At 41.6% G+C, this 16,417-nt stretch overlaps 1 protein-coding gene across 1 annotated transcript; it reads right to left on the bottom strand.

Moving 5' to 3' along the window:
• Positions 1-4,332: 4,332 nt before the first annotated feature.
• On the bottom strand, positions 4,333-16,185 carry LOC145361283 (biotinidase-like). The gene is made up of 3 exons (XM_080216925.1): positions 15,824-16,185; positions 12,795-12,944; positions 4,333-7,071 (listed from the first exon to the last, which is right to left on the bottom strand). The coding sequence occupies exons 1-3, from the start codon at positions 16,037-16,039 to the stop codon at positions 5,911-5,913; spliced, it is 1,527 nt and encodes a 508-aa protein (XP_080073051.1). The 5' UTR covers positions 16,040-16,185; the 3' UTR covers positions 4,333-5,910.
• Between the last annotated feature and the right edge of the window lie 232 nt (positions 16,186-16,417).

Genomic DNA, 16,417 nt, shown 5'->3' with positions numbered 1-16,417 from the left:
GAACAAGACATTAACCTCAGCAAAGGGAATCCTTTGCAGGGTAAAAGAACACCTGTTGGTGCTAGAAATCTCTCCAAAGATCTGAGGAACTGAGACAAAAGTCATTACAATTATATCTTTCTGATACCTAAAGCACTTCTTCTAATTAGCTTAGATTTGATTTAATTTCACGTTAATATGTCAGTCCAATACATGATAGATACCTCAGCCAATTGCGAAACATTGCTTGACTTAATGATCTATCATTTGCTAACCCTTCTTGTTGCTATGTTTCTCGAAGGATGCCATCACCCGAATACTTTTCCCAGTGGCTCTTTGCCTGGACAATCAATTATATCAATCCAGGGCCCTTGGACAGACACAACTTTATGTCCAGACAATAGGGCCTTTCACTTTGATATTAAATGTTTCATTAAATGTTTCAGCATTTCTCCTGAATATGAAACTTCATTGTATTTTCTGCTGACCAAATAACTTCCAGTTCTGAACTTCTATAGTCTCAGCAATATTTGCGCATTGGCTGTAGTGAATATTTCAAACCTTTATATTAATACTCAATTATTATTCAACATAAATATATCTATCCAGTATTAAAATCGTCTTTCATTTCTTTTAATAATGTTTAGCAGTCACATCAGAGCAAACTGCCAACATGATCTGGTTAGGTGCAAGTTATTTTAACTCTTTCCTTCCCATCTCTTATTAAAGCTTAGAATCTGCCAATGACTCTGCTTATTAATACAAAATCCTCTTCCTCAGGCAGGAAGAATAAAAAGGCAAAGTATTAAATGGGAAGCAGTTGCAGAATTCAGAGTTCCTGAGGGATCTAAGTGCTCCAGTCCATGAATCACAAAGAGTTATGATGCAGGTACAGCAAGTAATTAAAAAGGTTAATCGAATGCTGTCCTTTATTACAAGAGGAATTGAACATAAAAGTAAGGATGTTATGCCTTAAGCATACAGGGCTTGTGAAAAGGGGACAACGGTAATCATGGATGATTTTAGCATGCATATTGACTGCAGCAATCGAGTTGGCAAATGTAGCCTCGAGGGAGATTTTATAGAGTGTATCAGGGATTGATTCTGAGAGCAAGATGTTAAGGAACCAAGCAGGGAGCGGGCTATTTTAGAATTAATATTATGCAACAAAGAAGGATTGATAAATAGATCTGTTGTTAAAGATCCTCTTGTTAAAAGTGATCACAGCATGCTGGAAGTTAAAAAGTCAAATTGAGCAAGAAAAGACAGAGTCCAAAATAGAGTTTAGCGTTGTGCAGACATAATTATACAGGCCTGAGGAAAGAGTTGGTCCAAGTAAACTGGGCACAAATAATTGAGGGCTGGACAATTGAGAAATAAAGGCGGATGTTCAGGGAGATATTGACTACCTCTCAAAGTATATTCTTGAGAGGAAGACAAATTGTAAAAGGGAGAAAAATGTTCCATGGCCAGACAAGGAAATCAAAGAGGACATGAAGGCAAAAACTAGGGCAGAGCAAACTGCAAACGCTAGTGGCAAGCTGGGGGATTGGGAGGACTTTAAGGTTCAGCAAAAGTCCACTAAAAATAAAATCAAAAGGACTAAGATGAACAATGAAAGGAAACTAGCAGAAAACATAAACACAAATACCAAAAGTATATAAGAATATAAAGAGGATGAAAATAGCTAGAATAAGGGTTGGCCCTTTAGTGGAGAATACTGGTGAGTTATTAATGGGGAACATGGAGATGGCAGAGGCACTAAATCAATATTTAACCTCTGACTACACGGTAGTGGTAAAAGAAGGGCAGCATGGATAAGTTGTGCCAAAGGGTCTGTTCCCATGCTGTAAACCTCTATGACCTTATGATTCTGGAGAATAATGGTGCTGTAATGCAGGGAGCCAATCAAGGAGGTTTGGATTAAAATGAATGTAATTGTAGTAGGGGATAGTGTAGTTATGGTGGTAATACTGTTCTCTGCAACCAATAGACTTTTGTGAGCCTGGTGCCAGGATAAAAGACACCTCCTCAGAGCTGGAGAGGAACTTGGACTGGGAGGGGGATGCCGCAGTTGTCGGCATTGGTAGAGCTAAGAAAGAACTTCTGCTGTGGGGAAATAAGCAGCTAGGGGAATAAATTAAAAGGCAGAACAATGAAAGTAACAACCTCTGGATTACTAAATGAACCATGAGCAAATTGGCACAGAGTAAAAAATCAAATAAGTTGAAAGGACGGCTCAAAGATTGGTGTGGGAATATGGGTTTTGACACTGGCACCAGTACTAGGGAAAGAGGAAAGAGCACCATTGGTACAGTCATCACCTCATTTGCAGTCTGATCGGTAGGGCTTGATCAGCCATGTATTGTATTAGTGGGGCTACAGAGATGCCTTTAAACTAAATAATGAATTCAGAAAATTAACAAAGAAGGACAAGGCAATGGTGTATGGTGGCGATATGGGTAATGATAACCAGAGTTTGACTGATGGGAACGAATAGAGCATATTAACATATGAGTGCTCCAGCAAAAAAGGTCAGAGTAAGGAAAAGTGGTAAAAAGACAGAACTGAAGACTCTTCATCTGAATGTGTGCAGTAATCACTACATGATAGATCAATTTGTGACACAAATAGAAATAAATGGGAATGATTTGATAACCATTAGAGAGACATGGTTGCAAGGCTAGGAACTGGATATTTGAGATTTTTTGACATTTCAGAAAGATAGGTAGAAAGGACAAGAATATGGCTTAGCTCTCTCTCAATAAAGGATGAGATCAGTAAAGTAGTGAGGCCAAAGTTTTGCCCATTACTCTTGCACTGACCCTCTATCTGGACAACCTGGATGATGAGCTTTGGGAGATGTAGGTGTTGCCAGAGAGGCCAGAATTTATTGCCCATCCCTGATTACCCTTAAAATGAGTGGCTTGCTCGGACAGTTCAGAGAACAGTTACAAGTCAAGCACACTGATGTGGGTCTGGAGTCACATGCAGGCTGGACCAAATAAGGATGGATAATTTCCTTCCCAAGGGCCATTAGTGAACCAGATGGTTTTACCAACAATTGATGATATTTACATGGCCACCATTACAGAGACTACCTTTATACTGAACTTAAATTCCACCAGCTGCCACTGTGGGATTTGAACCCATGTCCCCAGGACATTCGTATGAGCCTCTGGATTACTCGGTCTATGCCACCATCTCCATATAATGCAAGTTATGGTTGCCAACCTGGGTGCTGACACATCTCAGCCCCTTTGACTGCTGGCTGAGATTATGTGATGTACATAGGTCAGTATGTGTGTTAGTGTTATGCTGAATACATGATTGTGAGAACATGGTGAGTTTTGGACTGAATACTAGTGATGGAGTTTCAGTGTGTAGATTAGGTGGCCCCACTTATGGGGTGTGCATGCCAGCATGGCGCAACCTCATAGTTTGTGGCAATGATTTTGGGGAGGCTGAACTCCTTAACATGCACACTTGCTTCAGGATAGTGAGTAGCATGGAGTGGCCTGAACATTACTCTGTGGTTGTCCTTCCCTGTTGAGATTGGAGGAATAGTGTTTTGTGAGATGAAGTGGGGTGCTAATGGCCTAGTGATATTATTGCTGGCCGATAATCCGGAAATTCAGCTAGTGTTCTGGGAACCCAGGTTCAAATCCAGCCACGGTGAGTGGTGGAATTTGAATTTTTCAACAAGTATCTGGAATTACACATCTACTGATGACCATGCAACCATTGTTGATTATTGGGAAAAAACCATACGGTTCACTAATGTCCTTTAGGGAAGGAAATCTGCTGCCCTAACCTGATCTGGCCGAGACATAACTCCACAGGGGGAGCTAAAGGCTGAGCCAGTCTGATTTCTGGGACTTTGTCCCTGTTGTTATCTTACATTTTAAGCCCTCTACCTCTCACCCTGACAACCCACCACCCTATTTCCCCTTCCTCTGCCCATTCACTCATTCATCCACTCACTCACTCACCCATTCAACCAATCATTCATTCACCAACATTCACTCAGGCTCTTTAAAGTTAATTTACAGCAGCCAATGACGTAAGAAGTGGGTATTGTCCTATCCTTCCTGAAACGCTACAGCCATGCTCTTCAACGAATGTTGTGCTCTACACTTCTGGAGAACCTCGGCTCTTAAAACTCAGCAAGATATGGACAGCAATGGAAACATCTGAGTAGATGTAATCCAATGGACGGTCTCCCATGAAGGATCTGGGCCATTATTTATTGCTACTTTCAAGATCAATCAATACCACTTTTCACCCTTTTTCAATTGCTTTAAAGGAGATTTGGTTAACCCGGAACATCAAATAAACGTGTGAACCAGCAAATCATTTCACTTTATTTTATCGGTTCAAATCTCAGTGATAATGTACAACTCCATGATTTTACATTTTAACATCAGAGACAAATGTTTGTTGTTAGTTTAGAGATAAAATCCAAATTGATCTTTTCCAAGTATTGTTCTTGGAAGATAACAAATTGTCCTATACAGGTTAGACTATTCTCTGGAGGCAAAGCCGTTAGTTGAAGTTGTCAACAAACTGTGACGTCTATGCCGGAATTTTACCATCCCACCATGGGAATTGGAGCAGGCAAGGGACAGAGCATGAAAAGTTGTGTTGACCTCAGTCGGGATTTTCCAGTTTTGGGACCAATGTGGCCATAAAATTCCATCTATAGTTTCTAGAAATTAGTTCTTAAACTCGTAGAAGCTGCTAGATTTCTTGCTGTAGCATTAGTATTTATGTAGTCTGGGAGACAATTGTCACCTGGTTAAAAGGGAAAATGAGGCATCCTTTTGGTTCTGTCATAGAATCCCTACAGTACAGAAGGAAACCATTCAGCCCATCGAGTCTGCACTGACAAATATGGAGATTTGAAATATTGAGATTGGAGGAATAGCGCTTTGTGAGATGAAGTGGGGTGCTAATGGCGTAGTGATATTATTGCTAGCCTATAATCCGGAAACTCAGCTGGTGTTCTGGGGACCCAGGTTCAAATCCAGCCACAGTGAGTGGTGGAATTTGAATTTTTCAACAAGTATCTGGAATTACACATCTACTGATGACTGTGCAACCATTGTCGATTGTCGGAAAAAACAGTGCGTTGACCTCGGTCGGGATTTTCCAGTTTTGGGACAAATGTGGCCATATTGGGATATCCCATCCAGATCCTATTCCCATAACCGCACGTATTTAGGTTGCTAGTCCTCCTGAAACTAGGAGGCAATTTAGCATTGCCAATCAACTTAACCCCCACATCTTTGGCGTGTTGGAGGGAAGCTGAGGAAATACATGCAGGCACGGGGAAGAACGAACAAACTCCAGACAGACAGTGACTCGAGGCCGGAATTGAACCCGGATCCCTGGCGCTATGAGGCAGTAGTGCTAACCTGCAGTGCCACAGCAACACTGTCAAATGACACTGATTGCAATTGGTGTGCATTTTGTTGAATGTCTATGTGTGCAACACAAACACAATTCTGGAATCAATGTGGCACTCATAGAGCAAAACTTCGGGTCACTACGGAACGTACTTGGTCTGACTGAATTGGGAATCCTCCACATGACAATGGTTAATGCAGTAACCAACAAAGCCTAAATATCTTCACACAAAATATTGTTAGGAACAGGTTCCATGTGCTGCCACCTGAAATAGGCCTGGTCACAATTCAGATGATTCCTGTGGCAGAAGGTTTTTGTCTTCCATGTTGAAGTGGAGCTTTTTGGGGGAAAAAAGTTGTCAGTATTTTATTTATAACAGCGTTTTTCCCTGAACTGGCTGAAACTCAGGATCCAATGAAGAATTTGAGGACATTATAATTGTAAAATATATGAACATTATTTGCAAAGATTCTATTCTAGTCCATTCATATCACACTCAGGAACGGTCTACGTTCCTTTAAGCTAATCCTTCTCGTACCACCTTCCAATGAGTGCTGCAGTCACAAGACCTGCTGACATCCCCTTCTTAGTCATATAAAAATCATTGTTATTCCACCCTTTGCTGTCTGCACGATAAATTTTCATCTCACTAGCCAGAATTTCTGGATAAATATAGCGTGTGCTGAAATTCCCCCACAACTTAAAGTCTATAATGTCAGAGGCATCAGTAACACTTTGTCCACAGGTGTCATATTCAGAGCCTGCACACTTCACCAAGGCACACACTTGCAGATAATAAATGTCGCGTGTTGTATGATGGCCATCATAGGCTCCTAAAGCATACAGATTATTGGGTGTGTTACCATATTTGTAGGCTACATGGCAACAGAGGTTCTTGGAACAGACTTGCAGGTTACCTTGCACGCCTGTTAAAGGGAGAAATGTATAATTGTCAGATACCATCAAAGCATGAAAGATATCTCCAGCACCATCCACGTGGGACACTGAATTGTTCAACAGGTCGGTTTGTTCCTGCATTACTTCCCCCTTCTGCTCCTGAAGAAAAGCTGATGCTGCCTGAGACTCTGACTGTTCTAGGCTGTGATTTCTGATGGATGTAATTACAGGGACCTTGGCCACCAGAAGTTTCCCTTCACTGCTTTTCATGTTGTAATGATAGGGGAAATCGAAAGGAGTGTAGATGCCACTTCCTGTCATATTGTATTCGGGATGATGCTGATTAGCTGCCAGGAGATTGATACCCAATGCACTGGCGAATGCTTGTTGAAACTGTACTGAAGTTAACAGTGGCAGCTGATTCAACCAGGCTGTGGGAAATATAATTTGTTTTACACCATAGCGCTCAATTAAACTTACTGCTGGCTCATAGAACAACATGTCAAAGCAAGTAAATATACCAAATTTTCCAGCAAAAGGTGTATTAAAGATCACATGTTGCAATGTCTTAGGTTTGTCATAAGCAATTTCGAGTATGAAAAGGTTCCATTTCTGGTATTTGGCGATGAGATTGCCTTCAGAATCAAAAACTACATTTGTGGTAAACTGAAATCTTCCGTCTGGTGGACACTGAGGGTCACTGAGCTCACAGGCTTGTCTCTCTCCCATGTTTGCTATCAAGTACATGCTGCCATTTCTTGCCATGCAGCTCAGTTGATAAAGGACCTACAACGAAAGGGAAATACAAACACGTTTAGTAATCAATATAAATTTTACTTCAACAGAATTAACAAAGATCTATTTCATGCTCTTCTGTGAAAAAAAACTTTCATCCCTCAGTAAAGGGTGTTTAAAGTAACTTGTTTACTAGACGCAAAATGGTGAATCATTTCACTCTTGCTGATGTGTACCAAATTTAAGGTGGATATCCTAGGAAGAGGGAGAAAGATGAACAGGAGCAGTTAAACACAGTCATGGGTTTAGAATGGTGCTTTTTGATGCTCAGGAGGCAAGGTGACTCCTCTGGAACATGTGAGAAAATCAATCCATTTCCAATTCACATTATTTCTAAACAAATGACAGTTAATAATTGCTAAATCATTTGCTGAACATATTTCAGAGAAAAAAGTAGAAATCGAGGTAGCAATAATGGCAGTGTTAAAACGAGATTTCAGAATAATATATAAATGAACCTTTTTAGGATGGTTAAAGAATACACATCTTCACAAGTTATGTGCAACAGCAACAACCTTATAAAGATATTTAAAAATGTAGCCCTTTGCCATTCTTGCTGTATTTTGAGTTGAGCATTGAAGTTTTCAACTTTACTGTAATCTGACTTTATTTCTGTGATAATGAATTGTACAAGCAAAGGCATGATTCTTTCATACAATCATAAACTAACACAATATAAATGTGAGTGTACTTTTGCTAAATATTAGTAGGTTAATCTGTTGTTAACTTTGTTGGAAGTAATGGCAAGTGCATTTTGATGTGGTTCATTGTAAGCTAATGCACAATGGGAAATAAAATATGAATCTGGTACATGATGAAAAGGCAGGTGGACATGACAGTGTGAAGTATATAGGAAGTCTAGCGATGTAGAGGATGGTGTCCCTGCCTCTGAGTTGGTAGCTCCAGGTTTAAGTCCTATCTGAAAACTTGATGACAAAGTGGCCATAGGCTAGCAACTGGTCCCAAGAACTATAGGAATGGACGTAAGTATGTGCTCTGTCTGTCTCATATGACTTGACACAGAAGAGATGATGGATAGATGAACTATATAGTCAAGTACTTAATGTGACTTCAAGGTATTTAAATACAAGTTAAAGCAAGTCATCTTATCCTTATATCCATTGCTGGTGTGATATGAGTTGGAAAATTTTCCGATACCATTTTTCAGGATGTGGTCATTGTTGCAATCCCTAGTTCTTTGAGGCATAATTCCCCTGCTCCCAGTGGGAAGCCATGTAAGCAGCCAATATAAACCGAAGAATTGGGACAATCATGTTGTAATATATTGGCCCAGACCCTCCAGCCTTTGCCCCCTAAGATTCTCCTGACCCAGCAATGGTACTCATTTTTAGCTGGGAATTCCAAACCCAACTGCAGCAGAAATCCATCAGCAGACCCTTACCAGGGCAAGTTCAGCAGGAGAGGTGAAGGAAAGAGAGCACACATCTCCTTTTCATAGCACTATCTGCTGATTCAGCTAAGATTTTAAAGGTCTAAGTCTTTTAATGAATGAGTGTGGGTTTTGATGGATAGTTTGGTGAGTGGATGCCTGGATGAGTGAATAAGGTGGGTAGTGGAGGAAGATGAGCAGTCAGGACAGAGGAGGTATTCATGTGATTGGGTGTTTTGGAGTGTAGTGGAGTGGTTGGGGAGATAGTCAGGGCTAGTGAGGGGCATAATTATGAACATAAGAACATAAGAAATAGGAGCAGGAGTAGGCCATCTAGCTCTTCGAGCCTGCCCCGCCATTCAATAAGATCATGGCTGATCTGAAGTGGATCAGTTCCACTTTCCCGCTTTCTCCCCATAACCCTTAATTCTCCTGTCAATTAGAAACCTATCTACCCGTGACTTAAATATATTTAGCGAGGTAGCCTCAACCACTTCAACAGGCAGAGAATTCCAGAGATTCACCACCCTTTGAGTGAAGTAGTTCCTCCTCAACTCTGATCTAAACTGCCCACCAGCCCCCTTATCTTGAGGCTGTGCCCTCTAGTCCTGCTATCCTTTCTAAGCGGGAAGAATCTCTCTACCTCTACCCTATCCATCCCCTTCATTATCTTATACATCTCTATAAGATCCCCCCTCATCCTTCTAAACTCCAACGAGTACAGACCCAGTCTACTTAGTCTCTCTTCATAAGCCAACACCCTCAACTCCGCTATCAGCCTAGCGAACCTCCTCTGCACTCCCTCCAAGGCCCATATATCCTTTCGCAAGTCCGGTGACCAAAACTGCACACAGTACTCCAGCTGCAGCCTCACCAGTACCCTGTACAGTTGCAGCAAGACCTCCCTACTTTTATATTCTATCCCCCTCGCTATAAAGACCAAAAATTTCATCACCCTACACTCAGCCCCCTCCTCCAGATTAAGTCAGGTGGTAGTCACATTGGGTCAAGGATGCAGTTAGGTTGTTGAATCGGGCTGTGGTCAGGCTTGGTGTCTTGTGGAGCAGATTATTATACAAAATAATCACAGGAGACTCAGGTACAGAATGATAGTTGATTACCCAAAATGTTGGGAGAGCACCACCTCAGAGAAAAGCCTCTGAAGCATATTCTGCCCAGCTGAAGAACCATGACATATTTGTACATTGAAAATCACAGAGGAAAAACATAGCTTACATTGCAGCATTGTCTGGATTTGATTTGAACAATTTGCGTATATTCTCAAGGCGCAGGAAGGAATTTTACCAGCACTTAGGCCCGAGGTTCGAACGATCCTGCCTGAGGCCACCAGAGAATATTGTTCTCCGAGCCTCAGCCAGCCCCAGGATCGGGGCAGGTGTGCCGGTAAAACCTTGGCCTCAGAATCTGTTGTTCCAAGAATTATCTGTCTTCTCTATCTCTTAATGGCTTCTCTTGTCGTTTGGCTTTGCATTGCCAGCTTTGAAGCAGTACAGAAGTCACCAGGCATTCAAGCTACTGATACTAGCTGGCTGCTTAACCATATAAGCAATCCTTGCCATGCCACATGTTCTTTTATCCGGATTGTAGAATTTTACATAACCTTTCAAACAAATCTCCGATAAACCCCTCGTTCCTTTTGATGAGACATTTGGTCCTCATAAAGATCCCTTCATAAATCATATTCTTTATCTGCCCTAATGCATTGTTGTAATAAACGACATTTATTATTTTCCCTCTTACAAGTGGTTGATAGGGTTTGATGATGATGGGGTGTTGGTTATGATATTCAAGTGACTTACCTAGCTGTTAGACCAGGTATTAAATATTTCCACTGTACATGGATAAGTCTTGCGTATCTGAGCTAAGTCTCTGCCGTATATCTGGGCTGGAGGCTTTATGGAGGGTTCCAGGCAGCAAGGAATCAACCCATAGAAATTTAAACTTCCTGGGTTAATACAAGATAAATCTGCACATCAAAACTTCTAGCAAGGTCCAAATGCCCATCTTCCAACTTATCTCCTATCCCCAAAGATACAGAGACCAGAAGATTTAGGCCATTATTTCCTAAATGCTCTTCCAGTAGAAAATCTCCTCCTATAATTAACTCCACTGACTATCATTTTCAAGAAAAAATTAATTGACCTATGAGGGCAGCACAGTGGTTAGCACTGCTGCCTCACAGCACCAGGGACCCAGGTTCAATTCCAAACTTGGGTGGCTGTCTGTGTGGAGTCTGCAAGTTCTCCCTGTGCCTGCGTGGGTTTCCTCAGGGTTCTCCTGTTTCCTCCCACATCCAAAGATATGTGAGTTAGGTTGATTGGCCATGCTGAATTGCCCCTTAGTGTCAGGGAGATTATCAGGGTAAATACGTCAGGTTAAGGGGATAGGGGCTGGGTGGGACTAAGGTCAGTTCCGGCTTTCTGCATTGTGGGGATTCTATGATGAGTGAAATTCCTTCCGAAACTCCAGAAGATCCTGCAATCCAATGGAATAAAGCCTTTAATGTGCCACAAACCAAAAGCCCTAATTACAAATGCAGATTTTGGAACATAACCCCCTCAAAGTATAGGTAAAATCCTCAAAACCTATTTACTGAAGCAGAATTTGATTGCTTCTTTCAACATAAAATAGTAAACTTTTATACAGTGTGTGGCTTTAGGAATCCCTGCTACAGAATTGGGAGGATTCAGGAAGCAATGAAAAGACTGCTTCGAGGTCTTAGCTGAAAATGGCAGGTAGCATCGGTGTAAATACAATATCTAACTTGGGCTGTGAGTGATGAATGAATGCTACCACTAAATGAGCGGCTCTCAGATGAATGCTCGGATCAGAAGAACATTTTCTCCATAAATAATGGAATTGAGGGTCAGACTCCCACAAAAGCCAATTCATGTCATATCCAAGAACCACTTAGGTAAGTAGTTGAATAAGAATGTGACTGACCAACTTGAGAAATGTGGATTTTAAAGAACTGAAATCTAGAATAAAAGCAAAAATGGTGTAAGATGCTTGGAGTACTGTGCGGAGTTCTGGTCGCCTCACTACAGGAAGGATGTGGAAGCTATTGAGAGGGTGCAGAGGAGATTTACAAGGCTGTTGCCTGGATTGGGAGGCATGCCTTATGAAGATAGGTTGAGGGAGCTAGGTCTCTTCTCCCTGGAGAGATGAAGGTCGAGAGGCGACCTGATAGAGGTTTATAAAATGTTGAGAGGAATAGATAGGGTGGATTCTCGGAGGCGATTTCCCAGGGCTGAAATGGTTGCTATGAGAGGACACAGGTTTAAGGTGCTGGGGAGCAAGTACAGAGGAGATGTCAGGAGTAAGTTTTTCACTCAGAGAGTGGTGAGTGAGTGGAATCGGCTGCCGTCGTGATGGTAGAGGCAAACTTGCCGGGGTCTTTTAAGAGACTTCTGGATGAGTACATGGGATTTAATGGGGTTGAGAGTTATAGATAGTCCTATGGCCTGGTAGATATGGATATGATCGGCGCAACTTGTGGGCTGGAGGGCCTGTTTGTGCTGTAGTGTCCTATGTTCTATATTCTATGCACAATAGCCGGTCCACGTGTTAAAGAGAGAAGGGAGGATAGTTTAGGGAGCTGAGCATTCATTGATTTGGCTGAAAGCCATTTCACTATAAAGGTTAATTATTAGTATCACAAGCAGACTTACGTTATCACTGCAACGAAGTTACTATGAAAATCCCCTAGTTGCCACACTCCTGCACCTGTCTGGGTACACTGAGCGAGAGTTTAGTATGGCCAATGTACTTAATCAGCGCATCCAAATGTTAGTAGTTTGTACACAAGCACAGTTCGAGGGAGAATGGTGCTGTAAATATGAGAGTATTCCAATCAGATGTCAGAACTTTTGCACAGTACTCCGAGTGAACTGGCATCAGTATTGCCCCAATGCTTATAATGAAGAATTGTTCTATTCTTTCATGGGATGTAGATGTCATTGGCTGGGCCAACATCTACCATCCAACCCCCTTTTTGGGGGCTATAAGGGTCAACCACATTGCTGTGGGTCTGGAGTCACATGTAGGCCAGACCACATAAGGACGGTGGATTTCATTCCCTGAAGGACATTAGTGAACCATATGGGTTATAACAACAAATCAACAATGGTTCCATGGTCATCATTAGACTTTTAATTCCAGATTTTTATTCAATTCGGTTCTAACTTCAACTTTTGCTGAGATGGGATTCAAACCTGGGTCCCCAGAGTTCCTGAAGACATACAAGATTTCCTAACATGTAACAAGATATTAAAATGAAGTGCAAACTTTATATAGCTCCTACCTCTGTACCCCTATACGCTGTTGGATTCAGGCAGGGATTCCATTCAACAACATTAATGTCTGGAATAGGCTCCAAATATGGGAAAATTGAAGCTCTGGTAAAATTAAAACCATGGAGACCGTCCACAGGAAATACAATGATCTTAGCTCCCTGCAGTAGATATCAAAAAGAATAATTTCATACATTAGCATGATTACAATTTTTCAAAAAATGCTAAAATATAAAACTGTAATGATCAGTTTGTCAGGACAGTGCTATGGCAGGAATTATTGCAGGTTACTGCGAATGTGCTTATACAGTCCTGTATAATTGGCAGGATAATGCTGTTGTCGAGCTGTGCTTGCAAAGCTCAAGCACACGTCAAAGTAATAACTATGATCACCAATATCAGTGGAATTTCTCCAATCTAAGTTATACATTCATTATAGGGCAGCTAAAGGTCATGAATGTCCCTTACACTGGGAACCAAAGCCAAATTTAATCAGAGTGGGGCATTTGCAATATGCATTGCTCCTTTTTTTGTAACAAAAAGGAGTAAATCATTATATGTTGCGTGTAGGCCCTCTCAATGGTCAATGGTTCAAGCCCAACCTTTTCTTTGTTTGTTCATGCGGTGTGGGGGTCGCTGGCGAGAGCAGCATTTCTTGTCCTTCCCTAATTGTGCTTGAGAAGGTGGTGGTGAGCTGCCCACTTGAACCGCTGCAGTCCATGTGGTGTGGTACACCCACAGTGCTGCTAGAGATGGAGTTCCAGGATTTTCACTTGGCAATGGTAAAGGGACAGTGATATAGATCCAAGTCAAGATGGTCAAAGATCAGTAATGGTAATGCTATTGAATACCATGGGGAGGTGGTTAAATTCTTCCTTGTTGGAGAGGATCATTGCCTGGCACCTGTGTGGCACAATGTTACTTGCCATTTGTCAGCTGAAGGATTTATGTAGTCCAGATTCTGCTGCAACTGGATTGAATGATTTCAGTATCTGAGGAGTCAAAATGATGAACATTGTGTAGTCCTTATCAAATATCCCCACTTCTGACCTCATTGCCTCTTGACAATCAATGGCATTACCATCACTGAATCCCCCAGTCAGCATCCTGGTGATTATCATTGACTAACAACTGAAATGGACTAGCCATATTAATACTGTGGCTGGGAACTCTGTATTGAGTAACTCATCATTTGACTCCCAAAGCCTGTCCACCATCTTCAAGCCACAAGTATGATGAAATACTCTCTACTTGCCTGGATAAGTGAGGCTCCAACATTACTCAAGAAGCTCGACACTATCCAGGACAGAGTAATCCATTTGATCAGCACCCCGTCCACCACCTCAAGCCTTCACTTCCTCCACCACCAATCCACAATGACAGCAGTGTGTCCCATCGACAAAATGCACTACAGCAAATCCACAAGGATCCTTCAATAGCACCTTCCCAACCTGCAACATCTACCAACACTGCCGTGAAAGAATAGTGACACATTTTCAAGTAAAGGGAATTTGCAGATGGAGGTGCTTTCCCATACCTGCTGCCCTTATCCAGGCAAGTAGAGAACATTTCATCATTCTTGTGGCTTGAAGATGGTGGACAGGTTTTGGGAGTCAGATGGTGAGTTACTCACTTGAGAGTCAAATTTGTGTCAAATTCCTGAAAATATCTCCTGAACAGCATTGTGGATTGCAGCAGTTCAAGAAGGCGTCACCACCTTTGCAAGGGCAATTAGGGATGGGCAACAAATATTGACCTAGGCAGTCACACTCATTCTGTTAAAGAATAAAGAAAAGGCATTGAAACCATTGTCCTTATTGATGTAGCATAATCATCTAGATTACGCTTTATTTGATAGGGTTAGATAGTACAGATCATAGATACGACAAATGAAATTTACTGCAGATTAGTCTGAAGAGCGATTCATTTTGTTTGGAAAAATGAGGAAAGACAAAATGAGAAGAAGCCGAATGTTCAAAAATCAAGGAAGACACGTAGAACATTTAAAAAACACTGGTTAGATCCCAGCTGGAATATTGTGGTCTATGCTGGGCATCAGACTTTGGGAAGGATGATAAAATCTTCGAGAGGGTGAGGAGAGTAACTAAAATGGTGTAAGGGATATGACACTTCAGTTCTTTGGAGAGAACAGAGAAACTGGGGTTGGTTTCCTTGGGGCAGAGATTAGGACAGGTCAGAGATTTGATGGAGATGTTCAAAATCTTGATGACAGAGTAAAGAGGGCAAACTGTTCGTCGAGGCAGAGACAGTAACCAGATGACACAGAATTAAAGTAGATGGGTAAAGGCAACAGGACGGTGTAATTACACAGGAGGTTGGTAATCCAGAATACATTGCCTGAAATGGAGCCAATCATAACTTTCACAATGGAATTAGATAATTAATTGCAGTTTTACAGAGGTAATTATTGTTACAGTATTACAGCAGGGATGTTTGGTGAATTCAGTTAGATCCTTCAAAGAACATAATAACCTTTTCTATGCTTTCTCATTCTATGATGATCGAAGAAAACTTCAGTGCAGTATTAAAGACGGCTTAGCCTGTCCTTGTGAGACAACTCCGAGCCCCGTCTGCACCCCCAGCTGGATGTGAAATATCTTATGATGCTATTTAAAGAAGATCAGGTGAATTTTCCAGGTGTCCTTGCCAATAAATTCCTCAACTAGCAACTGGACCCAACTCTCAATGATATAACTAGAAAACAGGAGCAGGAGGAGGCCATTTGGCCCATTGAGAGAAGCAGAATAAATTTTCAGAAGGGCCTGTCCCAGTGGTGAAGGAGAACAAAAGCCCTGGAGCTCAAATGGGGGCAACCCCAATCCCAATACACAAATTGAAATATTTTACAAAGTGAAGATTTCAGCCAAGTAACACTTTTCCTTTGGAAGCATTTTGCAATTAAATCTGTGGTTAATTTCCTAACCACTGTAATTGTCTTGTTTTTATAACACTGTCACACTTTGAGTAAATGATTGATTTGTGTAAAATGAGCAGATCAAAGTTGAGCAATGTGCTTTACCTGTTTGCTGGCTAAATGGACTTGCTCTTGATAGATGTCCAGGTTTTTCTGCATGTGTTTCAGTGCCTCCTCACGTGTGCAAGGGTCGTTTGGACTGGGGTTCAGCACTGCTGGGTGTTCATAGACAGCCGCGGTGTAAAAATCCAACCCCTGTACAGGGATTATACAGCATTGCCAGGCCAACAACAACACCCACCTCAAGCAAAATGCCTCCATGCCTAACACTTTGCTGTTTCAATGCAGCACTGGTTTCCAGAGATTAGCCTGAATATTTATACTTGAAACATTTCTCAACAGTTAACATCAAATGTGTATTCTGCAAGAGGTGTGGTGGGTATGATCTGACCACCCAACATCGTCACTTATTCACTCTGCAGAATTGGACTCTGGCCCTGTAAACAGTAATCACCTGGACTGTCTGGACACCAGTCAGTAACTTGCCGCTTTATTACATGATTAGAACAGCTTCCTTATGCTTTCCAAAGCTTGCTTCTAGTCACTGAAAGCCCAAGTGTGCGAGATCTTTTGACTTTTTCTATTGCTGTTTGCACCAGGACCTTTTCAAGCTCAAGTGAAGCAGTTAGAACAATAATT

This window comes from Carcharhinus amblyrhynchos, chromosome 2, assembly GCF_965287045.1.
Source record: "Carcharhinus amblyrhynchos chromosome 2, sCarAmb.v2.hapA, whole genome shotgun sequence".
Lineage (NCBI taxonomy): Eukaryota > Metazoa > Chordata > Chondrichthyes > Carcharhiniformes > Carcharhinidae > Carcharhinus > Carcharhinus amblyrhynchos.
The sequence above is the reverse complement of the archived record's forward strand: the minus strand, read 5'-3'. Positions and strand labels throughout refer to the sequence as shown.